Source organism: Camelus ferus, chromosome 13 (assembly GCF_009834535.1).
Source record: "Camelus ferus isolate YT-003-E chromosome 13, BCGSAC_Cfer_1.0, whole genome shotgun sequence".
NCBI lineage: Eukaryota > Metazoa > Chordata > Mammalia > Artiodactyla > Camelidae > Camelus > Camelus ferus.
This window is the reverse complement of record NC_045708.1, coordinates 46170716-46187467: the sequence shown is the minus strand read 5'-3', so window position 1 is coordinate 46187467 and position 16752 is coordinate 46170716. Positions and strand designations below refer to the sequence as shown.

General features: G+C 32.2%; 1 protein-coding gene across 13 annotated transcripts in view; it reads left to right on the top strand.

Moving 5' to 3' along the window:
- Positions 1–16752, top strand: part of DOCK7 (dedicator of cytokinesis 7) — a 178822-nt gene that overhangs the window by 44569 nt on the left and 117501 nt on the right. For 12 of the 13 annotated variants that reach the window (XR_004325106.1, XR_004325107.1, XM_032494450.1 and 9 more), the window contains exons 11-14: positions 2747–2912; positions 7069–7211; positions 10688–10781; positions 11451–11613. Coding sequence is in view for 11 of the 13 variants with exons in the window: in XM_032494450.1 (XP_032350341.1) it covers positions 2747–2912; positions 7069–7211; positions 10688–10781; positions 11451–11613 (566 nt within the window). In the remaining 2 variants the exon portion in view is untranslated. Of the gene's footprint in view, positions 1–2733; positions 2913–7068; positions 7212–10687; positions 10782–11450; positions 11614–16752 lie in introns of all 13 variants that reach the window. The other variant, XM_032494453.1, reaches the window with a different exon arrangement.

Genomic DNA, 16752 nt, shown 5'->3' with positions numbered 1-16752 from the left:
CAGCTGATTTTTCAGCAGAAACTCTACAGGCCAGGAGGCAGTGGCACGATATAAAGTGATGCAAGAGGGAAACTTACAACCAAGAATACCCTATCCAGCCAGGCTCTCATTCAGAGTTGATGGAGAAATCAACAGCTTCACAGATAAACAAAAGCTAAAAGATTTCAGAACCACCAAACCAGCTTTACAACAAGTGTTAAAGGACTTTCTCTAGTCATCAAACCATAAGAAAAGAGAACAGAAAGAAGAAAGAGGAAAAAAAAGAGACCTACAAAAGATTGCTTTGGTTGTTGGGAGTCTTTTGTGGTTCCTTATAAATTCTGGAATTGTTCTAGTTCTATGAGGAATGCCGCGAGCATTTTGATGGTGGTTACATTGGATCTGTGGATTGCTTTGGGTAGTGTGGCCATTTTGATAGTATCAATTCTTCAAATCCAAGAGTACAAGAAATCTTTTCATTTCTTTGTGTCATTTCAGTTTTCAGAGTATAGGTGACCTCCTTGGTTAAGTTTATTTCTAGATGTTTTGTTGTTTTTGATGTAATGGGAATATCTCTGCCAGTTGTAAAATTCTGGTTTTTTGAAGTGGAAAAAAAGTGAATGAAGGGTCGCAAATGGCAAAATATCCTTCTTTTTAATGGGTGAGTTGTATTCCGTCACACACACACACACACACACACACACCACACACACACACGCACCACACACACACACATATACATATACACATACACACACACACACTAATATATATATATATACATGCTGCATCTCCATTGTCTATTCAGCTGTTGATGTGTACTTGGGATGCTTCCATGTCTTGGCAACTATAAATAATGTTGCTGTTAATGGAAGAGTGTATGTATCTTTTTGAGTTAATTCTTATTTTGTGGTAGACTTTATTCCTTTGATAACTATGTAAGTTTAAAAAGCTAAAGCTCTAAACATTCTTAGAACAACAAACAGTACATATATGTAAATTTAAAAATTTTTTTGTGGTAAAAAAAATAAATGATCTATCAAGCCATGAAAGACATAGAAGAGACTTAAAAAGACATATTGCTAAATGAAAGAAGCCAGTCTGAAAAGGCTACAAACTGTATGATTCCAACCAAATGACATTCTAGAAAAGGCACAGCTACAGAAACAATACAAAGATTGTGGTTTCCAGGGGTTTGGGGGGAGGGAGGGAGGGAGGAATGAATAGATGGAGCACAAGGGATTTTTAGGGCAATGAAATTACTCTGTATGATACTATAGTGGTGGCTACATGTCATTATGCATCTGTCAAAACTCATAGAATGTGCAGTGTCAAGAGTGAACCCTAATGCAAACTATGGCCTTTGGTTGATAACAATGTGCTCATGTTGGTTCATCGATTGTACCAAATATGCCACACTGACGAGGGATGTTAAGGGTAGGGGAGTATATATGTGTGGGTGGGGAGGGCCATGTGGGAACTGTGTATTTTCTGCTCAATTCTGCTATAAACCTGAAACTGCTCTAAAAGAATGAAGTTTATCAAAAAAAAAAAAAAAAGAAGAATGGCAGGTGATTGTAGATCTTTGCACACATGGTTTAATATGTCAGACATCCAGGAGAGATGTACTTGAGGAATACTGGACAGGTCACCAAAATCTAAAAAACATTTTGCTTTCTATTTTTCTGAGATTCAGATCAAGAATTGGGCCTTTTCTGCTTATATGGTTACTTCTGAGCACATAATATTCTCTGATTCCTGGATGTCTGGTTCAAATTAGGGTTAAAGTATCCTGGCTTTCCCCAGGTCATCATTTTACAAATTAAATTTGCTCTGTTAATATGTAGCTTATAGGTATATAATTGCAGCTTATTTCACACTTCCCTTACATATTTACATAAGCTGATAGAATTAAGTACTCTTAAAGCAAGAATCTTTTTTGGATGTCTGACAGATACAGCAATAAACAGCTACAATTTAGCTATCCCTTCATCTTTTCTCAGCCCTGAGTCCCAAGATAGGACACTATCACCAGAGTATACCTCACAAACATCTTATATGGACAGAGTATGTGAAAGATTTTGGTGTATGTTTTCACCCTTGGACCATTGGTTGACTATTGCAAGCCATCTTAGTGTTTGTTTCGGGGATAGCCTAAAAACTGAGCCAGCTTCAGGATGGCTTCCAGATAAGCACACACTCTTTGGGTCATTAGTCTTTTCCCAGGGTTTCGTCCTCTTGTCATACTTTTTTTTTTTTTTTTTTTTGCTTCTTTTATTACAACTCTGGGCTTATTTATTATTGGTCAGTTTGTGACCCCCACTCATGTCATGGTTGTCATATGTTAGTGATTATTTCAAAATGGCCCAACCACTTCTATCTTTCTTAGAAATACAAAATTTAACAAGGCATAACCTAGAATATTTTGTAGTTGGCAGATGCTGACTAGAACACGGTTATTTTTCCTTTCATAAAATAGTACTTGTAGTACGTAAACGTGTTTGACACTTGCTCTCCTTCATTTTCTCCCAACATAAGATCATCACAAACAGAAATTTTAAAGACTTTTACATACATTTGTAGAACTGGTTGAGGTTGTTTAGTAGTGTAGATAATACACTGTTACTTGATCTCTGAAAGGTACAGACTGTTTTTCCATCTTTGCTGAGAATTCTTAACTTTTATATTTTCCTTGTATGTTATGAAGTAGCCTTTAATTCATTTCTTTTGAGCATAATCATATAATGTATAAAGTTTTATTTTGCAGAATAAGGAAAAATTGGAGAAGCTGAAAAGTCAAGCCGATCAGTTTTGCCAGAGACTTGGAAAGTATCGCATGCCTTTTGCTTGGACTGCAATCCATTTAATGAACATTGTTAGCAGTGCTGGTAGTTTGGAAAGAGATTCTACAGAAGTAGAAATAAGCACTGGAGGTAAGAGTGTTTTGTATAAAATATTTCTACATGTATAATGGGGGAGGGTATTAGCTCAGTGGTAGAGTGCATGCGAGGTCCTGGATTCAATCCCCAGTACATCCATCAAAAATATGTATATATTCCTACATGTATAATTAAACACTTTTCTTACGTAGACTTGTTTTACTTGTAAACTTTGCAATGTAATGAGGCATTAAAAGGGTTTTGTTTTTTTCCTTTAACAGATTTATTGAGATATAATTCACATACCATATAGTTCACCCATTTAACGTGTGTAATTCAGTGCACTTTTGCACTCATTAGTAGTCACTCTTTATTCTCTCTAATTCATTAAATTCAGTACTAACCAACCTCTAATCTGTTTTGTCTGAATGGATTTGCCTATGCCAGACATTTTGTATTGATAGAATTATACAATAGGTAGTCTTTTGTGACTACCTTCTTTCACTTAGGATAATGTTTTAAGATTCATCTGTGTTACAGCATGTAGCAGTATTTCATTTCTTTTTATTGCTGAGTAATAGTCCCTTGTATAGATATACTGTATTTTATTTATCCATTCATCAGCTGATAGACATTAGGTTGTTTCAACTTTTTGATTATTATGAATAATGCTGCAGTGAACATTCATGTGTAAGCTTTTGTGTGGACGTATGTTTTATTTCTCTTGGGCATATAGCTAGAAGTGAAATCACTGGTAATACGATAATTCTGTTTAACCTTTTGAAGAACTGCCAGACTGTTTTCCAATGTGGCTGCACCATTTAAAAATTCCACTAGCAGCGTATGAGTGCTCCAGTTTCTAAACATCTTTGCCAATGCTTTTATTATCTGTACTTTGAATATAGCCATCCTAGTGCAGGTGAAGTGGTGTCTCACTGCAGTTTGTATTTGCCTTTCCCTGATACTAATGATGTTGAATATCATTTTGTGTGCATTTATTACTTGTTTATCTTATTTTGAGAAATATACAGTGATAACCTTTGCTCATTTTTTAATGAATTTTTTTTCTTATTGAGTTAATGCTCATTTTTTAACTGGCTTTTTTGTATTCTTGTTATTAAGTAGTAAGAGTTCTTTCTCTATGTATTCTGGATGCAAGTCCCTTATTTAATAAAGGATTTGCAGGTATTTTCTCCCAGTCTATGGGTTGTCCTTTTACTTCTTGATGGTGTTGTTTGTAGCACAGAAATTTTAAATTTTGATGTAATTCAGTTTCTCTGATTTTTCTTTTGTTGTTGTGCTTTTGGTATTGTACCTAAGAGAGCATTACCTAATCCAAGATAGAGGAAATTTATTTGTATGTTTTTGTCTTAAGAGTTTTATAGTTACAACTCTTATATTTGGGTATAACTTATTTTGAGTTAATTTTTGTACATGATAAGGTTTCCAACTTCATTCTTTTTATGTGGATATCTAGCTGTCCCGCACCATTTGTTGAAAAGACTATTCTTTCCCTATTGAATGGTCTTGGCACTCTTCTTGAAAATCAGTTGACTGTAGATGAATGGGTTTATTTCTGGACTCTTCAGTTCTTTTCCATTGATGTATATGTCTAAGTTATTGCTAGTACTATACTGTCTATTATTTTGGCTTTGCAGTAAGTTTTGAAATTGGGATTAGTGGTTCCTCCAGTTTGTTTTCCAAGATTGTTTTGACTATTTTGGGCTCTTTCATTTTCATAAAAGTTCCTACAGCGTTAATTTTTGCTCAAAGGCAGCTGGAATTTTGAAAGGAATTTCGTTGATTTTGTAGATCAATTGGGAGAGTATTGTCCAAATAACAATATTAAATATTCAAATCTATGGAATGTTTTTCCATTTATTTAGATCTTAAAAAAATTTTTTTAAACAATGTTTTGTAGTTTTCAGTGTATGTCTTGCCCTTCCCTTGTTAAATATGTATCCAAGTATCTTATTGGTTTTTGATGCTATTTTAAATGGAATTGTTTTCTTAATTTCATTTTCATAGTGTTCATTTCTGTTGTATAGAAATACAACTGGCTTTTGAATTTTGAGCTTGTGCTTTGAAACCTTTTTGAACATGTTTATTAATTCCCATTTTTTTTCTTTTCTGGGTTCTTTAGGATTTTTTATATACAAGATCATATCATCTGCAAATAAAAATAGGTTTTCTTTTTCCTTTCCAATCTGGATGCCTTTATTTCTTTTTCTTTTCTAATTATCTTCACTAGAACTCCCTGTACAATATTCAATAAAGGTGGTAAGAGTGGGTATCCTCATCTTGTTCCTGACCTTAAGGGAATGCATTTAGTTTTTCAGCAGTGTGATGTTTGCTGTAGGCTTGAGGAAATTCCCTCCTGTGTCTAGCTTTCTGAGTGTTTTTGTTATGAATGGATGTTGGATTTTGTAAAATGCTTTCTCTTCATTTTATTGAGATGATTTGTATGGCTTTTGTCCTGTAGTCTTTTGGTATAGTGTACTGCATTAATTGATTGGTTTTGGATGTTAAGCTAATCTTACATTTCTGGGAGAAGTCTCACTTGGTCATGATATGTAATTTTTTATATATGCTGTTAGAGTCTATTTCCTCGTATTTTGTTTATTATTTTTGCTTCTGTTTTCCTAAGGGATACTGGTCTGTAGTTTTTCTTTCTTAAAATATCTCTATCTGGTTTGGTGTCAGGGTAATACTGGCCTCATAGAAATGAGTTGTGAATTCTTCCTTCTGCTTTTTGGAAGAGTTTGTGAGCAATTGGTATTCATTCTTCATTGAGAGTTTGGGAGAATTCACTAGTGAAGCCATCTTGGCTTGATTTTGTCTTTGTGGTAAATATTTTTATTACTAATTAGATCTCTTATTTTAGATCTATTCATATTTTCTCTTTCACCCTCAGTCAGTTTTGATAGTGTGTATCTTTCTAGAAATATATTCATTTCACCTAAATTGTTATTTAATCTGACTGTTGACTTACAGTTATTCATAGTAGTGCAGTATAATCCTTTTTTCTCTCTAAGGTCTGTAGTGATGTCCCCTGTTTCATTCCTGACTTGAGTAATTTGAGTCCTTTCTATGTATTTCTTTTCTTCATTAGTTTAGCTAAAGTTTTAAAATTTTCATCTTTTTGAAAAATAAGTTTTTGGTTTTCTTGAGTTTTCTTCTATTGTTTTTCTAGTTTTTACTTCATTTATTTCTGCTCAAGTGTTGTCTTTTTTGGTATACCTTTCTAAATGCCTATTTCAGATTAATTTTCCCTTCTTTTTCTAGTTTCTGAAGTTGTAAGTTTAAGTTACTTGTTTGAGATCTTCTTTTTTAATATAGGCATTTACAGCTAAAAATTTCCCTCTGAGCACTTCTTTAGTGATATCTCATATGTCTGGGTATTTTGTACTTTCGTTTTCCTGTATCTTTGATGTTTTTTAATTTCCCTTGTTATTTCCTCTTTGCTCCATCAGTTAGTCAGAAGTCTGCTGTTTAATATTCACATGTTTATGAATTTCCCAAATTTTCTTCTGTAATTGACTTATAGTTTAATTCAACTTTTCTTGGAAAACATATTTTATATGATTTCAGTCCCTTTGAATTTATTGTATTTTGTTTTATAGCTTAGTATATAGTTTAAAGATAAATTAGAATTTCTTACGTATGCTTGAGAAGAATGTATATTCTGCTTTTGCTTAGTGGAGTGTACTGTAGATGCCTGTTAGGTCTAGTTTGTTTATAGTTTTGCTTCTTTTCTATTTCCTGGTTGATTTTCAGCATAGTTGCTGTATTGGTTTTGAATGACAGCAAAGACTTTGAATGCAAGTTATCTTAAATTTTGTTTCAAACTCAAGTACTGAGGCTGGGAGACCATTATTATATGGTGACTAAAATTTATATTATGAATATTTTCTAGTAAATACACAGCTCCTCTCTAGCTGCTTTTCATAGCTCATTTTTGGTTATATGCATAATCTCTGTGTGGTAAGAGACTCATTTTACACTGGAGCCATTTTAAAAGAGAACCTGAGGATTCAGGTTTTGTGCTTTCTCACTGATCTCTCCAGACATGAAATTATTCTACTATAGTCAGTATGTTGAGGGGATAATTTTCAGCTTCAGTGGATTTTTTTGCTGTGTTTGGAAAGCTGCTTTAAAACAAATTTTAAATAAAATGATAATGAATGTCTTATTTTTTTTTCTTTGGTAGAACGAAAAGGGTCTTGGTCAGAGAGAAGGAATTCTAGTATTGTTGGCAGAAGATCACTTGAAAGGACAACAAGTGGAGATGATGCTTGTAACTTGACCAGCTTTCGACCTGCTACTCTCACAGTGACAAATTTTTTTAAGCAGGTATTGTTGTGTCATGTAGGAATTCTAGGGGACTATTTGTACATAAAATTCTTTTGATTTTAGAAAAATCACAGTTGTGCTCGTAGTACATATACATATGTGATTTCAAGAAGTTAAAAAGGTTAAGAATAAAAAGTATAAGAATAAAAAATAATATAATATTGTTTTATCATTATATTTATTTAAATGTTGACACTGACTAGTAACGCGTCAAAATCAATCATCTACATGTATATTCTATTTCTTAATTTTAATAGTTTAGCTTTCTTAAGCATTGATGATTTATGAATTTTCTTAGAGTAAATGTGTGGTTCATCTGTCCTCCCCACCCAAGTTTTTTCTTGACCTAACGTACTACATCCATAGAATATGGAATATAAATTTCAGGCCCTAGTGGTTCATTTTTGTGCTCAAATACATTCAACATTATTTTTATAGGTGAATTTATAGGTCCAAAAATTTCTTGATCAAAGATATTTTGTTCTTTGCAAGTATGTTTCCTGTACTTCAATTCATGAGTCAAATCAGTAGTTTTCAAATGCTGGTCATGATCCATTAATAGTGATGGAAATTTAGTAGATAACACACAACATTAAAAAAAGAAACCCAGTAGAATAGAAAAATAATAGTGCATTGCACTTAGTGAAGTTAAATACTGCTGAAGTTTTTTTCCCTCCAATTTTTGTGTTTGTGCATACCTATGGATATGTGGATATGTGTGTATGTGCGACTGGGTTTTGATGTAAAATGAATTTTATACTGTGAATCAAAATCAGAAAATTTTGAAAGTCTACCTGAGATAACCAGTTGACCAGAACCATATAAGAACAGGAGAAAATTTGTGTTAGTGTGACAAACTGGAGAAGAGTACCATGTATGTATTTTGGAGCAAATTGAAGGAGAATGCTGAGTATTATCTCAAAATCCTTCCTTCTGAGGTGTTATTCTAAATAAGAGGAGAAAATCCTGGCCTACTGACACCTTATAATTTGAGAGGGCAAGGGTTTAGGGCAGGATGTGTCATGAACTGACAGGTAGCGATCTATATGAAACCTTTCTCACGGTTATGTATCAGTAGCTTTCACAGGCAGCTGCTCTGTGAGACTCAGATGGAAAATAAAGCAGGTGAGGTGTCTGAAGTGGCAAGGGTCTTTCTTTTTACTATGGATAATAATGCAAGAAAGAGTCTAGAAAAGGCCACAGTGTTACTTGGGTGAGGTGATAGCCCAAACTTAGCTATGGAAACAGGGCAGTAGATTTACTTAGTACAATGACACAACTTTGTATCTATGACATTTCTCTCTCTCTCTTTTTTGAGCCACTGTCACTTCTGCTATTTCCACAGCTTTTAAAAAATTTCTTCCGCCAGCTTTACTATTGAACTTGTATTGTAAACTTAAATCAACAAGTCATCCATCCACCCACCTGTTTATTTGACAAATATTTTTTGAGCATTCACCATGTACTGAGCATCAATCCACCCACCTACCTATTTATCTAATAAATATTTGTTGAGCATTCGTCATGTACTGGACACTGTGTTAGAGACTGATAACTGGTAACTGGAACAAAGTGTGAAAACTTACAAAAGGAACAATGAAAAGCATTTACACTTGACTCTTGTACAATTCTGTAATTTTTTTAACTGTTAGCATGTATGATTTTTATAAGTAAATAGCTAGAATATCAAGCAAGTGCATATTAAGTAAAAAATAGAGATTGTAATTTTAATAAAGTAGAATTCAAGGTACTAGTTTCTCCTAAATGAGATACATAAGGCAATTTTTTGTTTTAAATCGATGAGAGATTACTATTCATGATTGGGATATAGTAATTAGGAATGTTTATGTACACAGATTTGTAATGTGTCAAGCCAAAATTATTAGAAATACATGGAGATTTTAAAACTCCACACATTAATTTTAAGGACTATTGTTTGTTGACATGTATAGAAGTTAGTTGCTTCAGGAGTGCACAGCGGTAAGCATGCAGAATGGAGGAATGATTGTCAGCTATGCTTATTCATGTGTTTGGTGATTGACTGGCATCAGCTGATCTAGACTGACATCTGCTGGGCAAACTGAAATGATTCGGACCTTTTCCATGTCTCTCAATTATTCTCTAGCAGGCCACCTTGGTCATGTTCTTATAGCAGTGGCAGAAATTCAAGAGAGAAGGCCACCTTACTTATATAAATGTTTTTCAAGTGTTTGTGTCATGTTTGCTTACTGGCTAAAGAAGTCCCATAGCTAAGCCTTAGGGAGAGAGCTATGTCCTACCCAACAAAAGGCATGAAAATAGACAGGGTGTAAAGAATGGAGACCACTAATATAGTCAATTTAACAGGTTAAGTAGACAGAAGTAATTGAGTCTAGAGATAATCTGTATTTCAAATAAGGAACATTTAAAGAGCTGTATTAATTCTACACCCAGAAGGGTATATTTTAGCAACTGATGAAACATTTACAATAATTAGTTGAAAAAAACTTCATAAAGTCAGATTCTTTAAACATAACATAACTCATGAAACTAAAAACCAGTTATAAAAGTATTAACAAAAACCTCCAACCATTTAGAAATTTTAAATTACTTTTTAAGATAATGGGATGAAAGAAGATCAATTCTGTATCCTGTTTAGAATACAGTAGTGAACAAATGGGATCTGGCTCAAGGTGAGCACACAGTAATAACGTAGCTTTAATTATGTTCATTACCAGTAAGATGAAAAGACACTGTATGAACTATGAATTAAAAATAATATGATATCAAATGCAAGAGGTTTGAATTAATAAAATCTAAAGACTGACTCTTGAATGAAAGAATAAAATTAACTTCTACCTATATAAGTGTAAGAAAAATATTACATTAAATTAAGATTTTTCTGTTAATTAGATATGGTTTGATTTTTTGTTTATCTTTTTTCCCATTGATTGAGGTCTTTCCAGAGTTTTCTTTCTGCTCTTACTATCAGGATAATTGTCTTTTTTCTTAAGAGTAGTTTTTTGTTGTTACTTCCTTTTCTTTTTCAAATTCAGCTAATGCTGTATATTTTGCACTTAAGAAATTTGGTGATATAAAATTGAAAAGACAAAAATTCAAGTGTAACAAATTTATGACTATCATATATGTATGTATGTCTGTTTTATGTCTATATTCTTATTTTTCTTTTTTCTTTTTATCTGCCTCTAATTTGCATCAATTTTTATTTTAGAATGTCCTGTAATACCTTATAAACATAGATAATGAGCTATAAATAGAAGTATAAAATTAAAAAATAGCAATATCATAACTTTTAATAAAACTTGAAAGCATAGAAAGAAGAAAATAGCATGTTTTTTGGTGTGTTAGTGTATTTATTTTTAATCATAATTATATTAACTTAATTTTACTTTTCATTCTGATTAAATTGAAGGAAGAAGGGCAGGATCTACTACATTTTTTTTGTCGAATACTTTTTCCTCTGTTTTTAAAATCAGGAAGGAGACCGCTTAAGTGATGAAGATCTGTACAAATTCCTTGCTGACATGAGAAGGCCATCTTCTGTTTTACGGCGACTAAGACCTATTACAGGTATTTTGAAATTTTGCAGACATGAAGACAACTATTATCATCACTAATAGTTGTAGTTTTTGTAATTATGTATTCCTTTTTTCACTTATCTGGCCCACGTGTCTTTTTGTGCTCAATACCTGCCAGTCTTCATGTCACTATTCTACTCTCCTGTGGTCTAACAGTTTGGATGGAGGATTACCTTTGATAATTTGAGTACTGAAATGAGAACAATGAATAATATTGTGGCTTAAAATTGTTTTCTAGAGAGGAAAAAACATAAATGAAATGGTAAATATTCAGAAACAGATTCATATTATGATCAGAGTAAACCATGGGAATGAAACTATTTTGAAGTCAATTGAGTTTAAACCAAATCATTTAGTCTTCAAAATGTTGGCTTGTTTCTATGCTAGATTCTTTCTTTTTTGTCTTTTTTGCTTTCTCCTTCCTTTCCATTCATTCATTCAGTGAGCATTTATTATTTTATGTATTTATGTCTGTATAAGTAATATATAAGTGTGAGACTTGGTAAGATGAAATAATTTAGAGGTCTGAGATGATAGCAGTTTTTGGTTTCTTCCCACACTTTTTGCAAAAATAGGATCTAAATTCTTCCAAAAGTATTTTTAGTGTAAAGTTGTTATTTATTATGTTTACATTGTTTTTATAATATATTTTTATATGCAGCTCAGCTAAAGATAGACATTTCTCCTGCACCGGAAAACCCCCATTATTGCTTAACTCCAGAGCTGCTTCAGGTGAAGCTTTACCCTGACAGTAGAGTTAGACCTACCAGAGAAATTTTGGAGTTTCCTGCAAGGGATGTCTATGTTCCAAACACTACTTACAGGTAACACATTTTACTTTTGGAGAATTCTGAAATAAGATACTGTATATTCTAATACTAATGTAGAATGAAACTTAAAAAATCTTTTGTAGGTTTGTGCTTATTCCATTTCTTACCTCATGATTTTATTAATAGCTGTAATGTATTAAGGTTTTACTATGCACCAGATATAATGTTAATTACCTTATATACATTAGCTTATTTAATCCTCATAGCTTGAAGTAGGTATTACCTTCATTTTAGAAGTGAGTAAACTGAAGGATAACAAGGTTATACTTTTACTGTGTTGGAGCTAGCATTTGAATTGTGGGTTGTTAGGTTAAAACATTTGAACTCCTAGTTACTATATTTCCTCAAATGTTCTTATTAATAGAATCTAGCATTATACATGAATCGAATTTATGTGCCTGCACTATGTTCTAACAGCTAACCAACAACATTTAGTAATTCTACATTACTCAGAGAAAACTTGACAGGAAGTTGTTGGTTAGACTTTTTGGGCTGAACACTGCATAACTCCAGGGGCGCCATTTACATGTACTCTTTATGAGTGAGGCTCCCTTTATTTGTGAATGCTGAGACCATGACTTGACATGTCAGTTGGGATAGCCAACAAGACAACTGAGACATAAGTTTTTACCTAGACGTCCCCATTTTATGGTATATTTCACCACCATTTACCCAGTTCCTGAGACCAAAAATTTTGGAATTGAAATGATTTCTCTTTGTTATTCACATTTTCTCCTCCAATGTGTTCTATAGGCTCTACTTTCAAAATGAATCCCAAATCCAATACTTCTTTCTTCTTCAGCCTTTAAAATTCTGGTCAACATCCAGTTCAGCACTGTCAGATAGAAATATAATGGGAACCACGTTTGTAATTCAAAATTTTATACTTGCTACATTAAAAAAAATAAAAAGAAACAAGTGAAATTAACTTTAATTATATGTTTTAACCCAATATATCTAAAATATTATTCTTTTAATGTGAAATAAATATAAAAAAATTCTTTGACTTTTTTTTTTTCACTCTTACTAAAAGTCTTCAAAGTCTGGTGTGTATTTTACACTTAAACCATATTTCAATTCAGATGAGCCACATTTCAAATGGTCTGTAGTCACATGGGACTAGAGGGTAGAATATTAGATAGCTACTGATCTGGAATTTTGCTGTACCTTTTTAAATTTGATCATTTTATCTCTACCCTTGTTCAGTTAGTTCTCAACGTTGTAGCCAGAGAGATTTTTAAAAGATACAAATCAGATCATTTATTCCTCTGTCTAAAACCCCTAGTGGTGTCCATTACAAGCAGAAAAATAATGAATTTTTTTTTTGATTTTGTGTTTTACTGAAGTGTAGTTGATTTACAATGTTAGTTTCAGGTGTGCAGCAAAGTAATTCAGTTATACATATACATACATATATATATTATTCTTTTCCATTATATGTTATTACAAGAAATTAAATGTAGTTTCCTGTGCTATACAGTAGGTCCTTGTTGTTTATCTATTTTATATGTAGTAGTGTTTATCTGTTAATCCCCAACTCCTGATTTATCCTTCCTCCGCTCTTTCCCTTTTGGTAACCATAATTTGTTACAAATGAATTTTTTATAATAATCTATAAGATTCTACATGATCTGGCTCCTGCCTTTCTCTAACTTCATATCCACCTATTCTCTGCCTTGCTCATTTCATTTTAGCTTCAATGGCCTTTTTATTTATCTTTGAACAAACAAAATTCTGCCTAAGATTTTTTAAATTTTTTCTTCTCTTTGCCTGTCATGTTTTTTCCCCAGATCGTTACATGACTTGACTCCTTATTCAGACATATATCTGCTTAAAGGTCACTCTCATCACCCTAACTGAAAGGATCTGCTGCTTCCTTCCTCCAGCTCTTTACCCTTCCTTGCACTTACCATTATCTGGTGTTACACTATGTAGTTATATGATCGTTTTTTTCTCTTATTAGAATGTAATTACTGTAAAGGGCAGGGACTTGTCTGTTTTGTTCACCACTTTATCTCTAGCATCTGGAATAGTGTGCTAGCACATGGAGAGCACACAGTAAATATTTATTCAATGAATTAAGAAATAAGAAACTGTACAGTCATATGAGAATGGAATTTAAAGTCATTCAGATATGGGTGTGATTTCTGACTTCAATGTTTACTATTTGGTATCATAGAACAAGTTACTTAATTTATTGGCACTCAAGTTTTATTAATAAAATGTGAGATGATAATACCTATCTTTTCTTGTGAGGGTACAGAGCACAAAGCATTGCATTAGCAATGGCACTTAACATGAGTAAAATTCCTGGAAGATAGGCCAAAGAAAATATATGGTGCTTTTAAAACAAACAGGTGATACAGATATTCTATAAATTTTACATATATATGTGTATATATATATATATATATATATATATATATATATATATATATATATATATAAAACTGCTTAAAAGGACATGGAATAAAGAAGTGATTATATAATCCAAGGTTTGTATTGAACAATTTAGAGATCAATTCTGCCTACTATCTTGTAAAGGAATCTAATACAATCTGTATGTGTACATTTTCCAGTGAATAATGTTTAATAAAGAAAATAGACAGTAGGACTCTTTTTAGTTTACATATCGCCATTATCTCATTAACTGTGTACAACAGCCTGCACAGAACCAGTATAATTATCCGTGTTTTATAGATGACAAAGCTGACATTCCATAGGGTTCAGATTTGTATCTGAAAAAACCACAAATTTAAGCATTTTTAGTGTGAGTTTTAAGAAAATATTTGCACATTGTATTTATTTTTAGTACTAAACTTAAGTATATTTTAAAGGGTCTCAAGTAAAAACGTTTAAAAGATAAATTGTCTGAATAGAGGAGAATGCACATTATTGAGGCAAACATTTAACAGGTGAGAAACTAGGAAAAAGAACTGTATTCTGAAAGTGACAGATTTCCTGTTACTTAACACCTACTGCTTCCAAATTTTATAGTTATTATCAAACAATTTAGAAAAAGCTGTCTAAAAGGAGATATATGTAAAAAATATATTTTTAGCTTAATTTTTATTTTTTAAATGAAAATGTGCTTTTAAAGATGTTATTGAGACTTCTCAAAGATGTTTTTAAAAAAATATTATTAAGCTATACCTAAAGTTAAAGATTTTCACATTTAAATGAAGTCTTTTTTTTTTTTTTCCACCACATGTGGTTGTTCACTTATTCTTGTAAAGTGTTAAACCAGAAGGGAACTGGTCTATTCAAATCTTCTATGGGGGAAATGAGAATGTAGATACATGGTAGTTTCTAGCAGTTTGGAAATGAATGACATATTTCTTATTTTGCCAAATAAGTGGAGATAATTTATATCAAATGCTTGCTTTATTAAGGAAATACTTACGCTATCATGGTATCATAGAAAAAAATTCTAGTGCAGTTGTTACATTAAGATAATCAAATAAAGAGCTCTTCCTTACTCTGTAAAAAATTTTTTTATTGAATATATGAAATCATCTGAAAAGTAGTAGATTGGGTGTAATGTTACTCATGTTCCCAATTGTTACTTGATAACCACTGTTGCACCTGAGTTATAAAGGTCATGGTACATCTAATTGAGCAAATATTTGTGTTTTATTGTCTGTTTTATTGACATCCAGTTTTTAAGAGATATGTCATAGAGCACATGCTATTCTTAGTGAGACTGTTAAGATTTAGCCTCTTTCCCAAAAGTAGCCTTAGTTGTAATCACCTGTTGAACTTTCACATCTTTGTTTTTCTTCCAATTTTAGAAACCCTATATCCAGCAAATATGGTGTTACTAAGAATACAGGAATCAATGTAGTGATTCAGACCTGGTGATACTGTGAGAAACAAAATGAAAAGATGTGGTTCATTTTGATCTGGATCTTAGTTAGAAGTTAGGAGTTTGCCCCATACATCTCTTAAAAATCCTCAGTAAAAGTAAATAAATCCTCAGTAAAATAGTCCTGTGAATTAATCTGAATATAGTTTTAAACTTCTTATAATAGAAAATTACAAACATACACAAAAGAAAATAGAACAGTACATACAGTTAACTTACATTGTCATTCCTGCTTCGTCTGTACCCTGTCCCTTTTTTCCTTGTAGTACTTTAAAGTGAAGCCTCATCATCGTGTCATTTCACTAGTCAATCCTTTAGTATTTATTTCTAACAGATAAGGACTTAAGCACTTCAGATGTTATTGTGGCTAATTTTTTTTATGATCGCTTTATAATCTTACCCTGTATCAGTTTTCTTCTGAGTAGTTTAATAAGCTTATTGTATGGTGATTGAATTTTCCTAAAATTTTGTTTCTAGGAATAGCTTGGTTATTCAAAAGTAAGTGTATATAGTTGGCCCTTCGTATTAGTGGGTTCCGTATCTGCATATTCAACCAACTGCAGGTCGAAAATACTTGGGAAAAGTAAATTCCAGAAACATCCACAAAAGCAGAACTTGAATTTGCTGTGTCCTGGCAACAATTCACGTGGTGTTTACATTGCATTAGGTATTATAAGTAATCTAGAGATGACTTAGAGTATGTGGGAGGATGTGCAAATCCTGTGCTGTTTTATATAAGGTACTTGAGCATCTCTGGATTTTGGTATCCTTAATGGTCCTGAATCAAGCCCCCATAGATACTAAGGGAAGACTGTACTACTTATATTATGACCTGAGAGCCATGTAATTCATGTTTCTTAAACTAGATTATCATATGATGGTAGTTCTCCCTTTAGAGTTGGGGTTCTTAATACCCTGTGGCAGTTTTGTAAATCCTGGGAGTCTCTTTTTGGGAATAATCTTTTTTAATGCATAAAATGAAATACATAGGATAACAAAGGAAATAAGTTACATTAAATTACAGTTATCAGTATTTTAAGTTGTGATATATGTTTCTTTATTAATGAATTAAATAACAAGATGTAACCATAGGTCTAAAAACTACCATATTTTCTAAGTAATATTAAGCATTAACAGTGTTTTGAAATATCTACAGTAGTTGTTATACACAGTTATGTATGATTTCTTTTAATGATAAAGTCTCATATATTACTAGCATGGTTAGTTTCCTACATTCAGAATTTAAGGAAGTGTAAATTTCAGTGAAA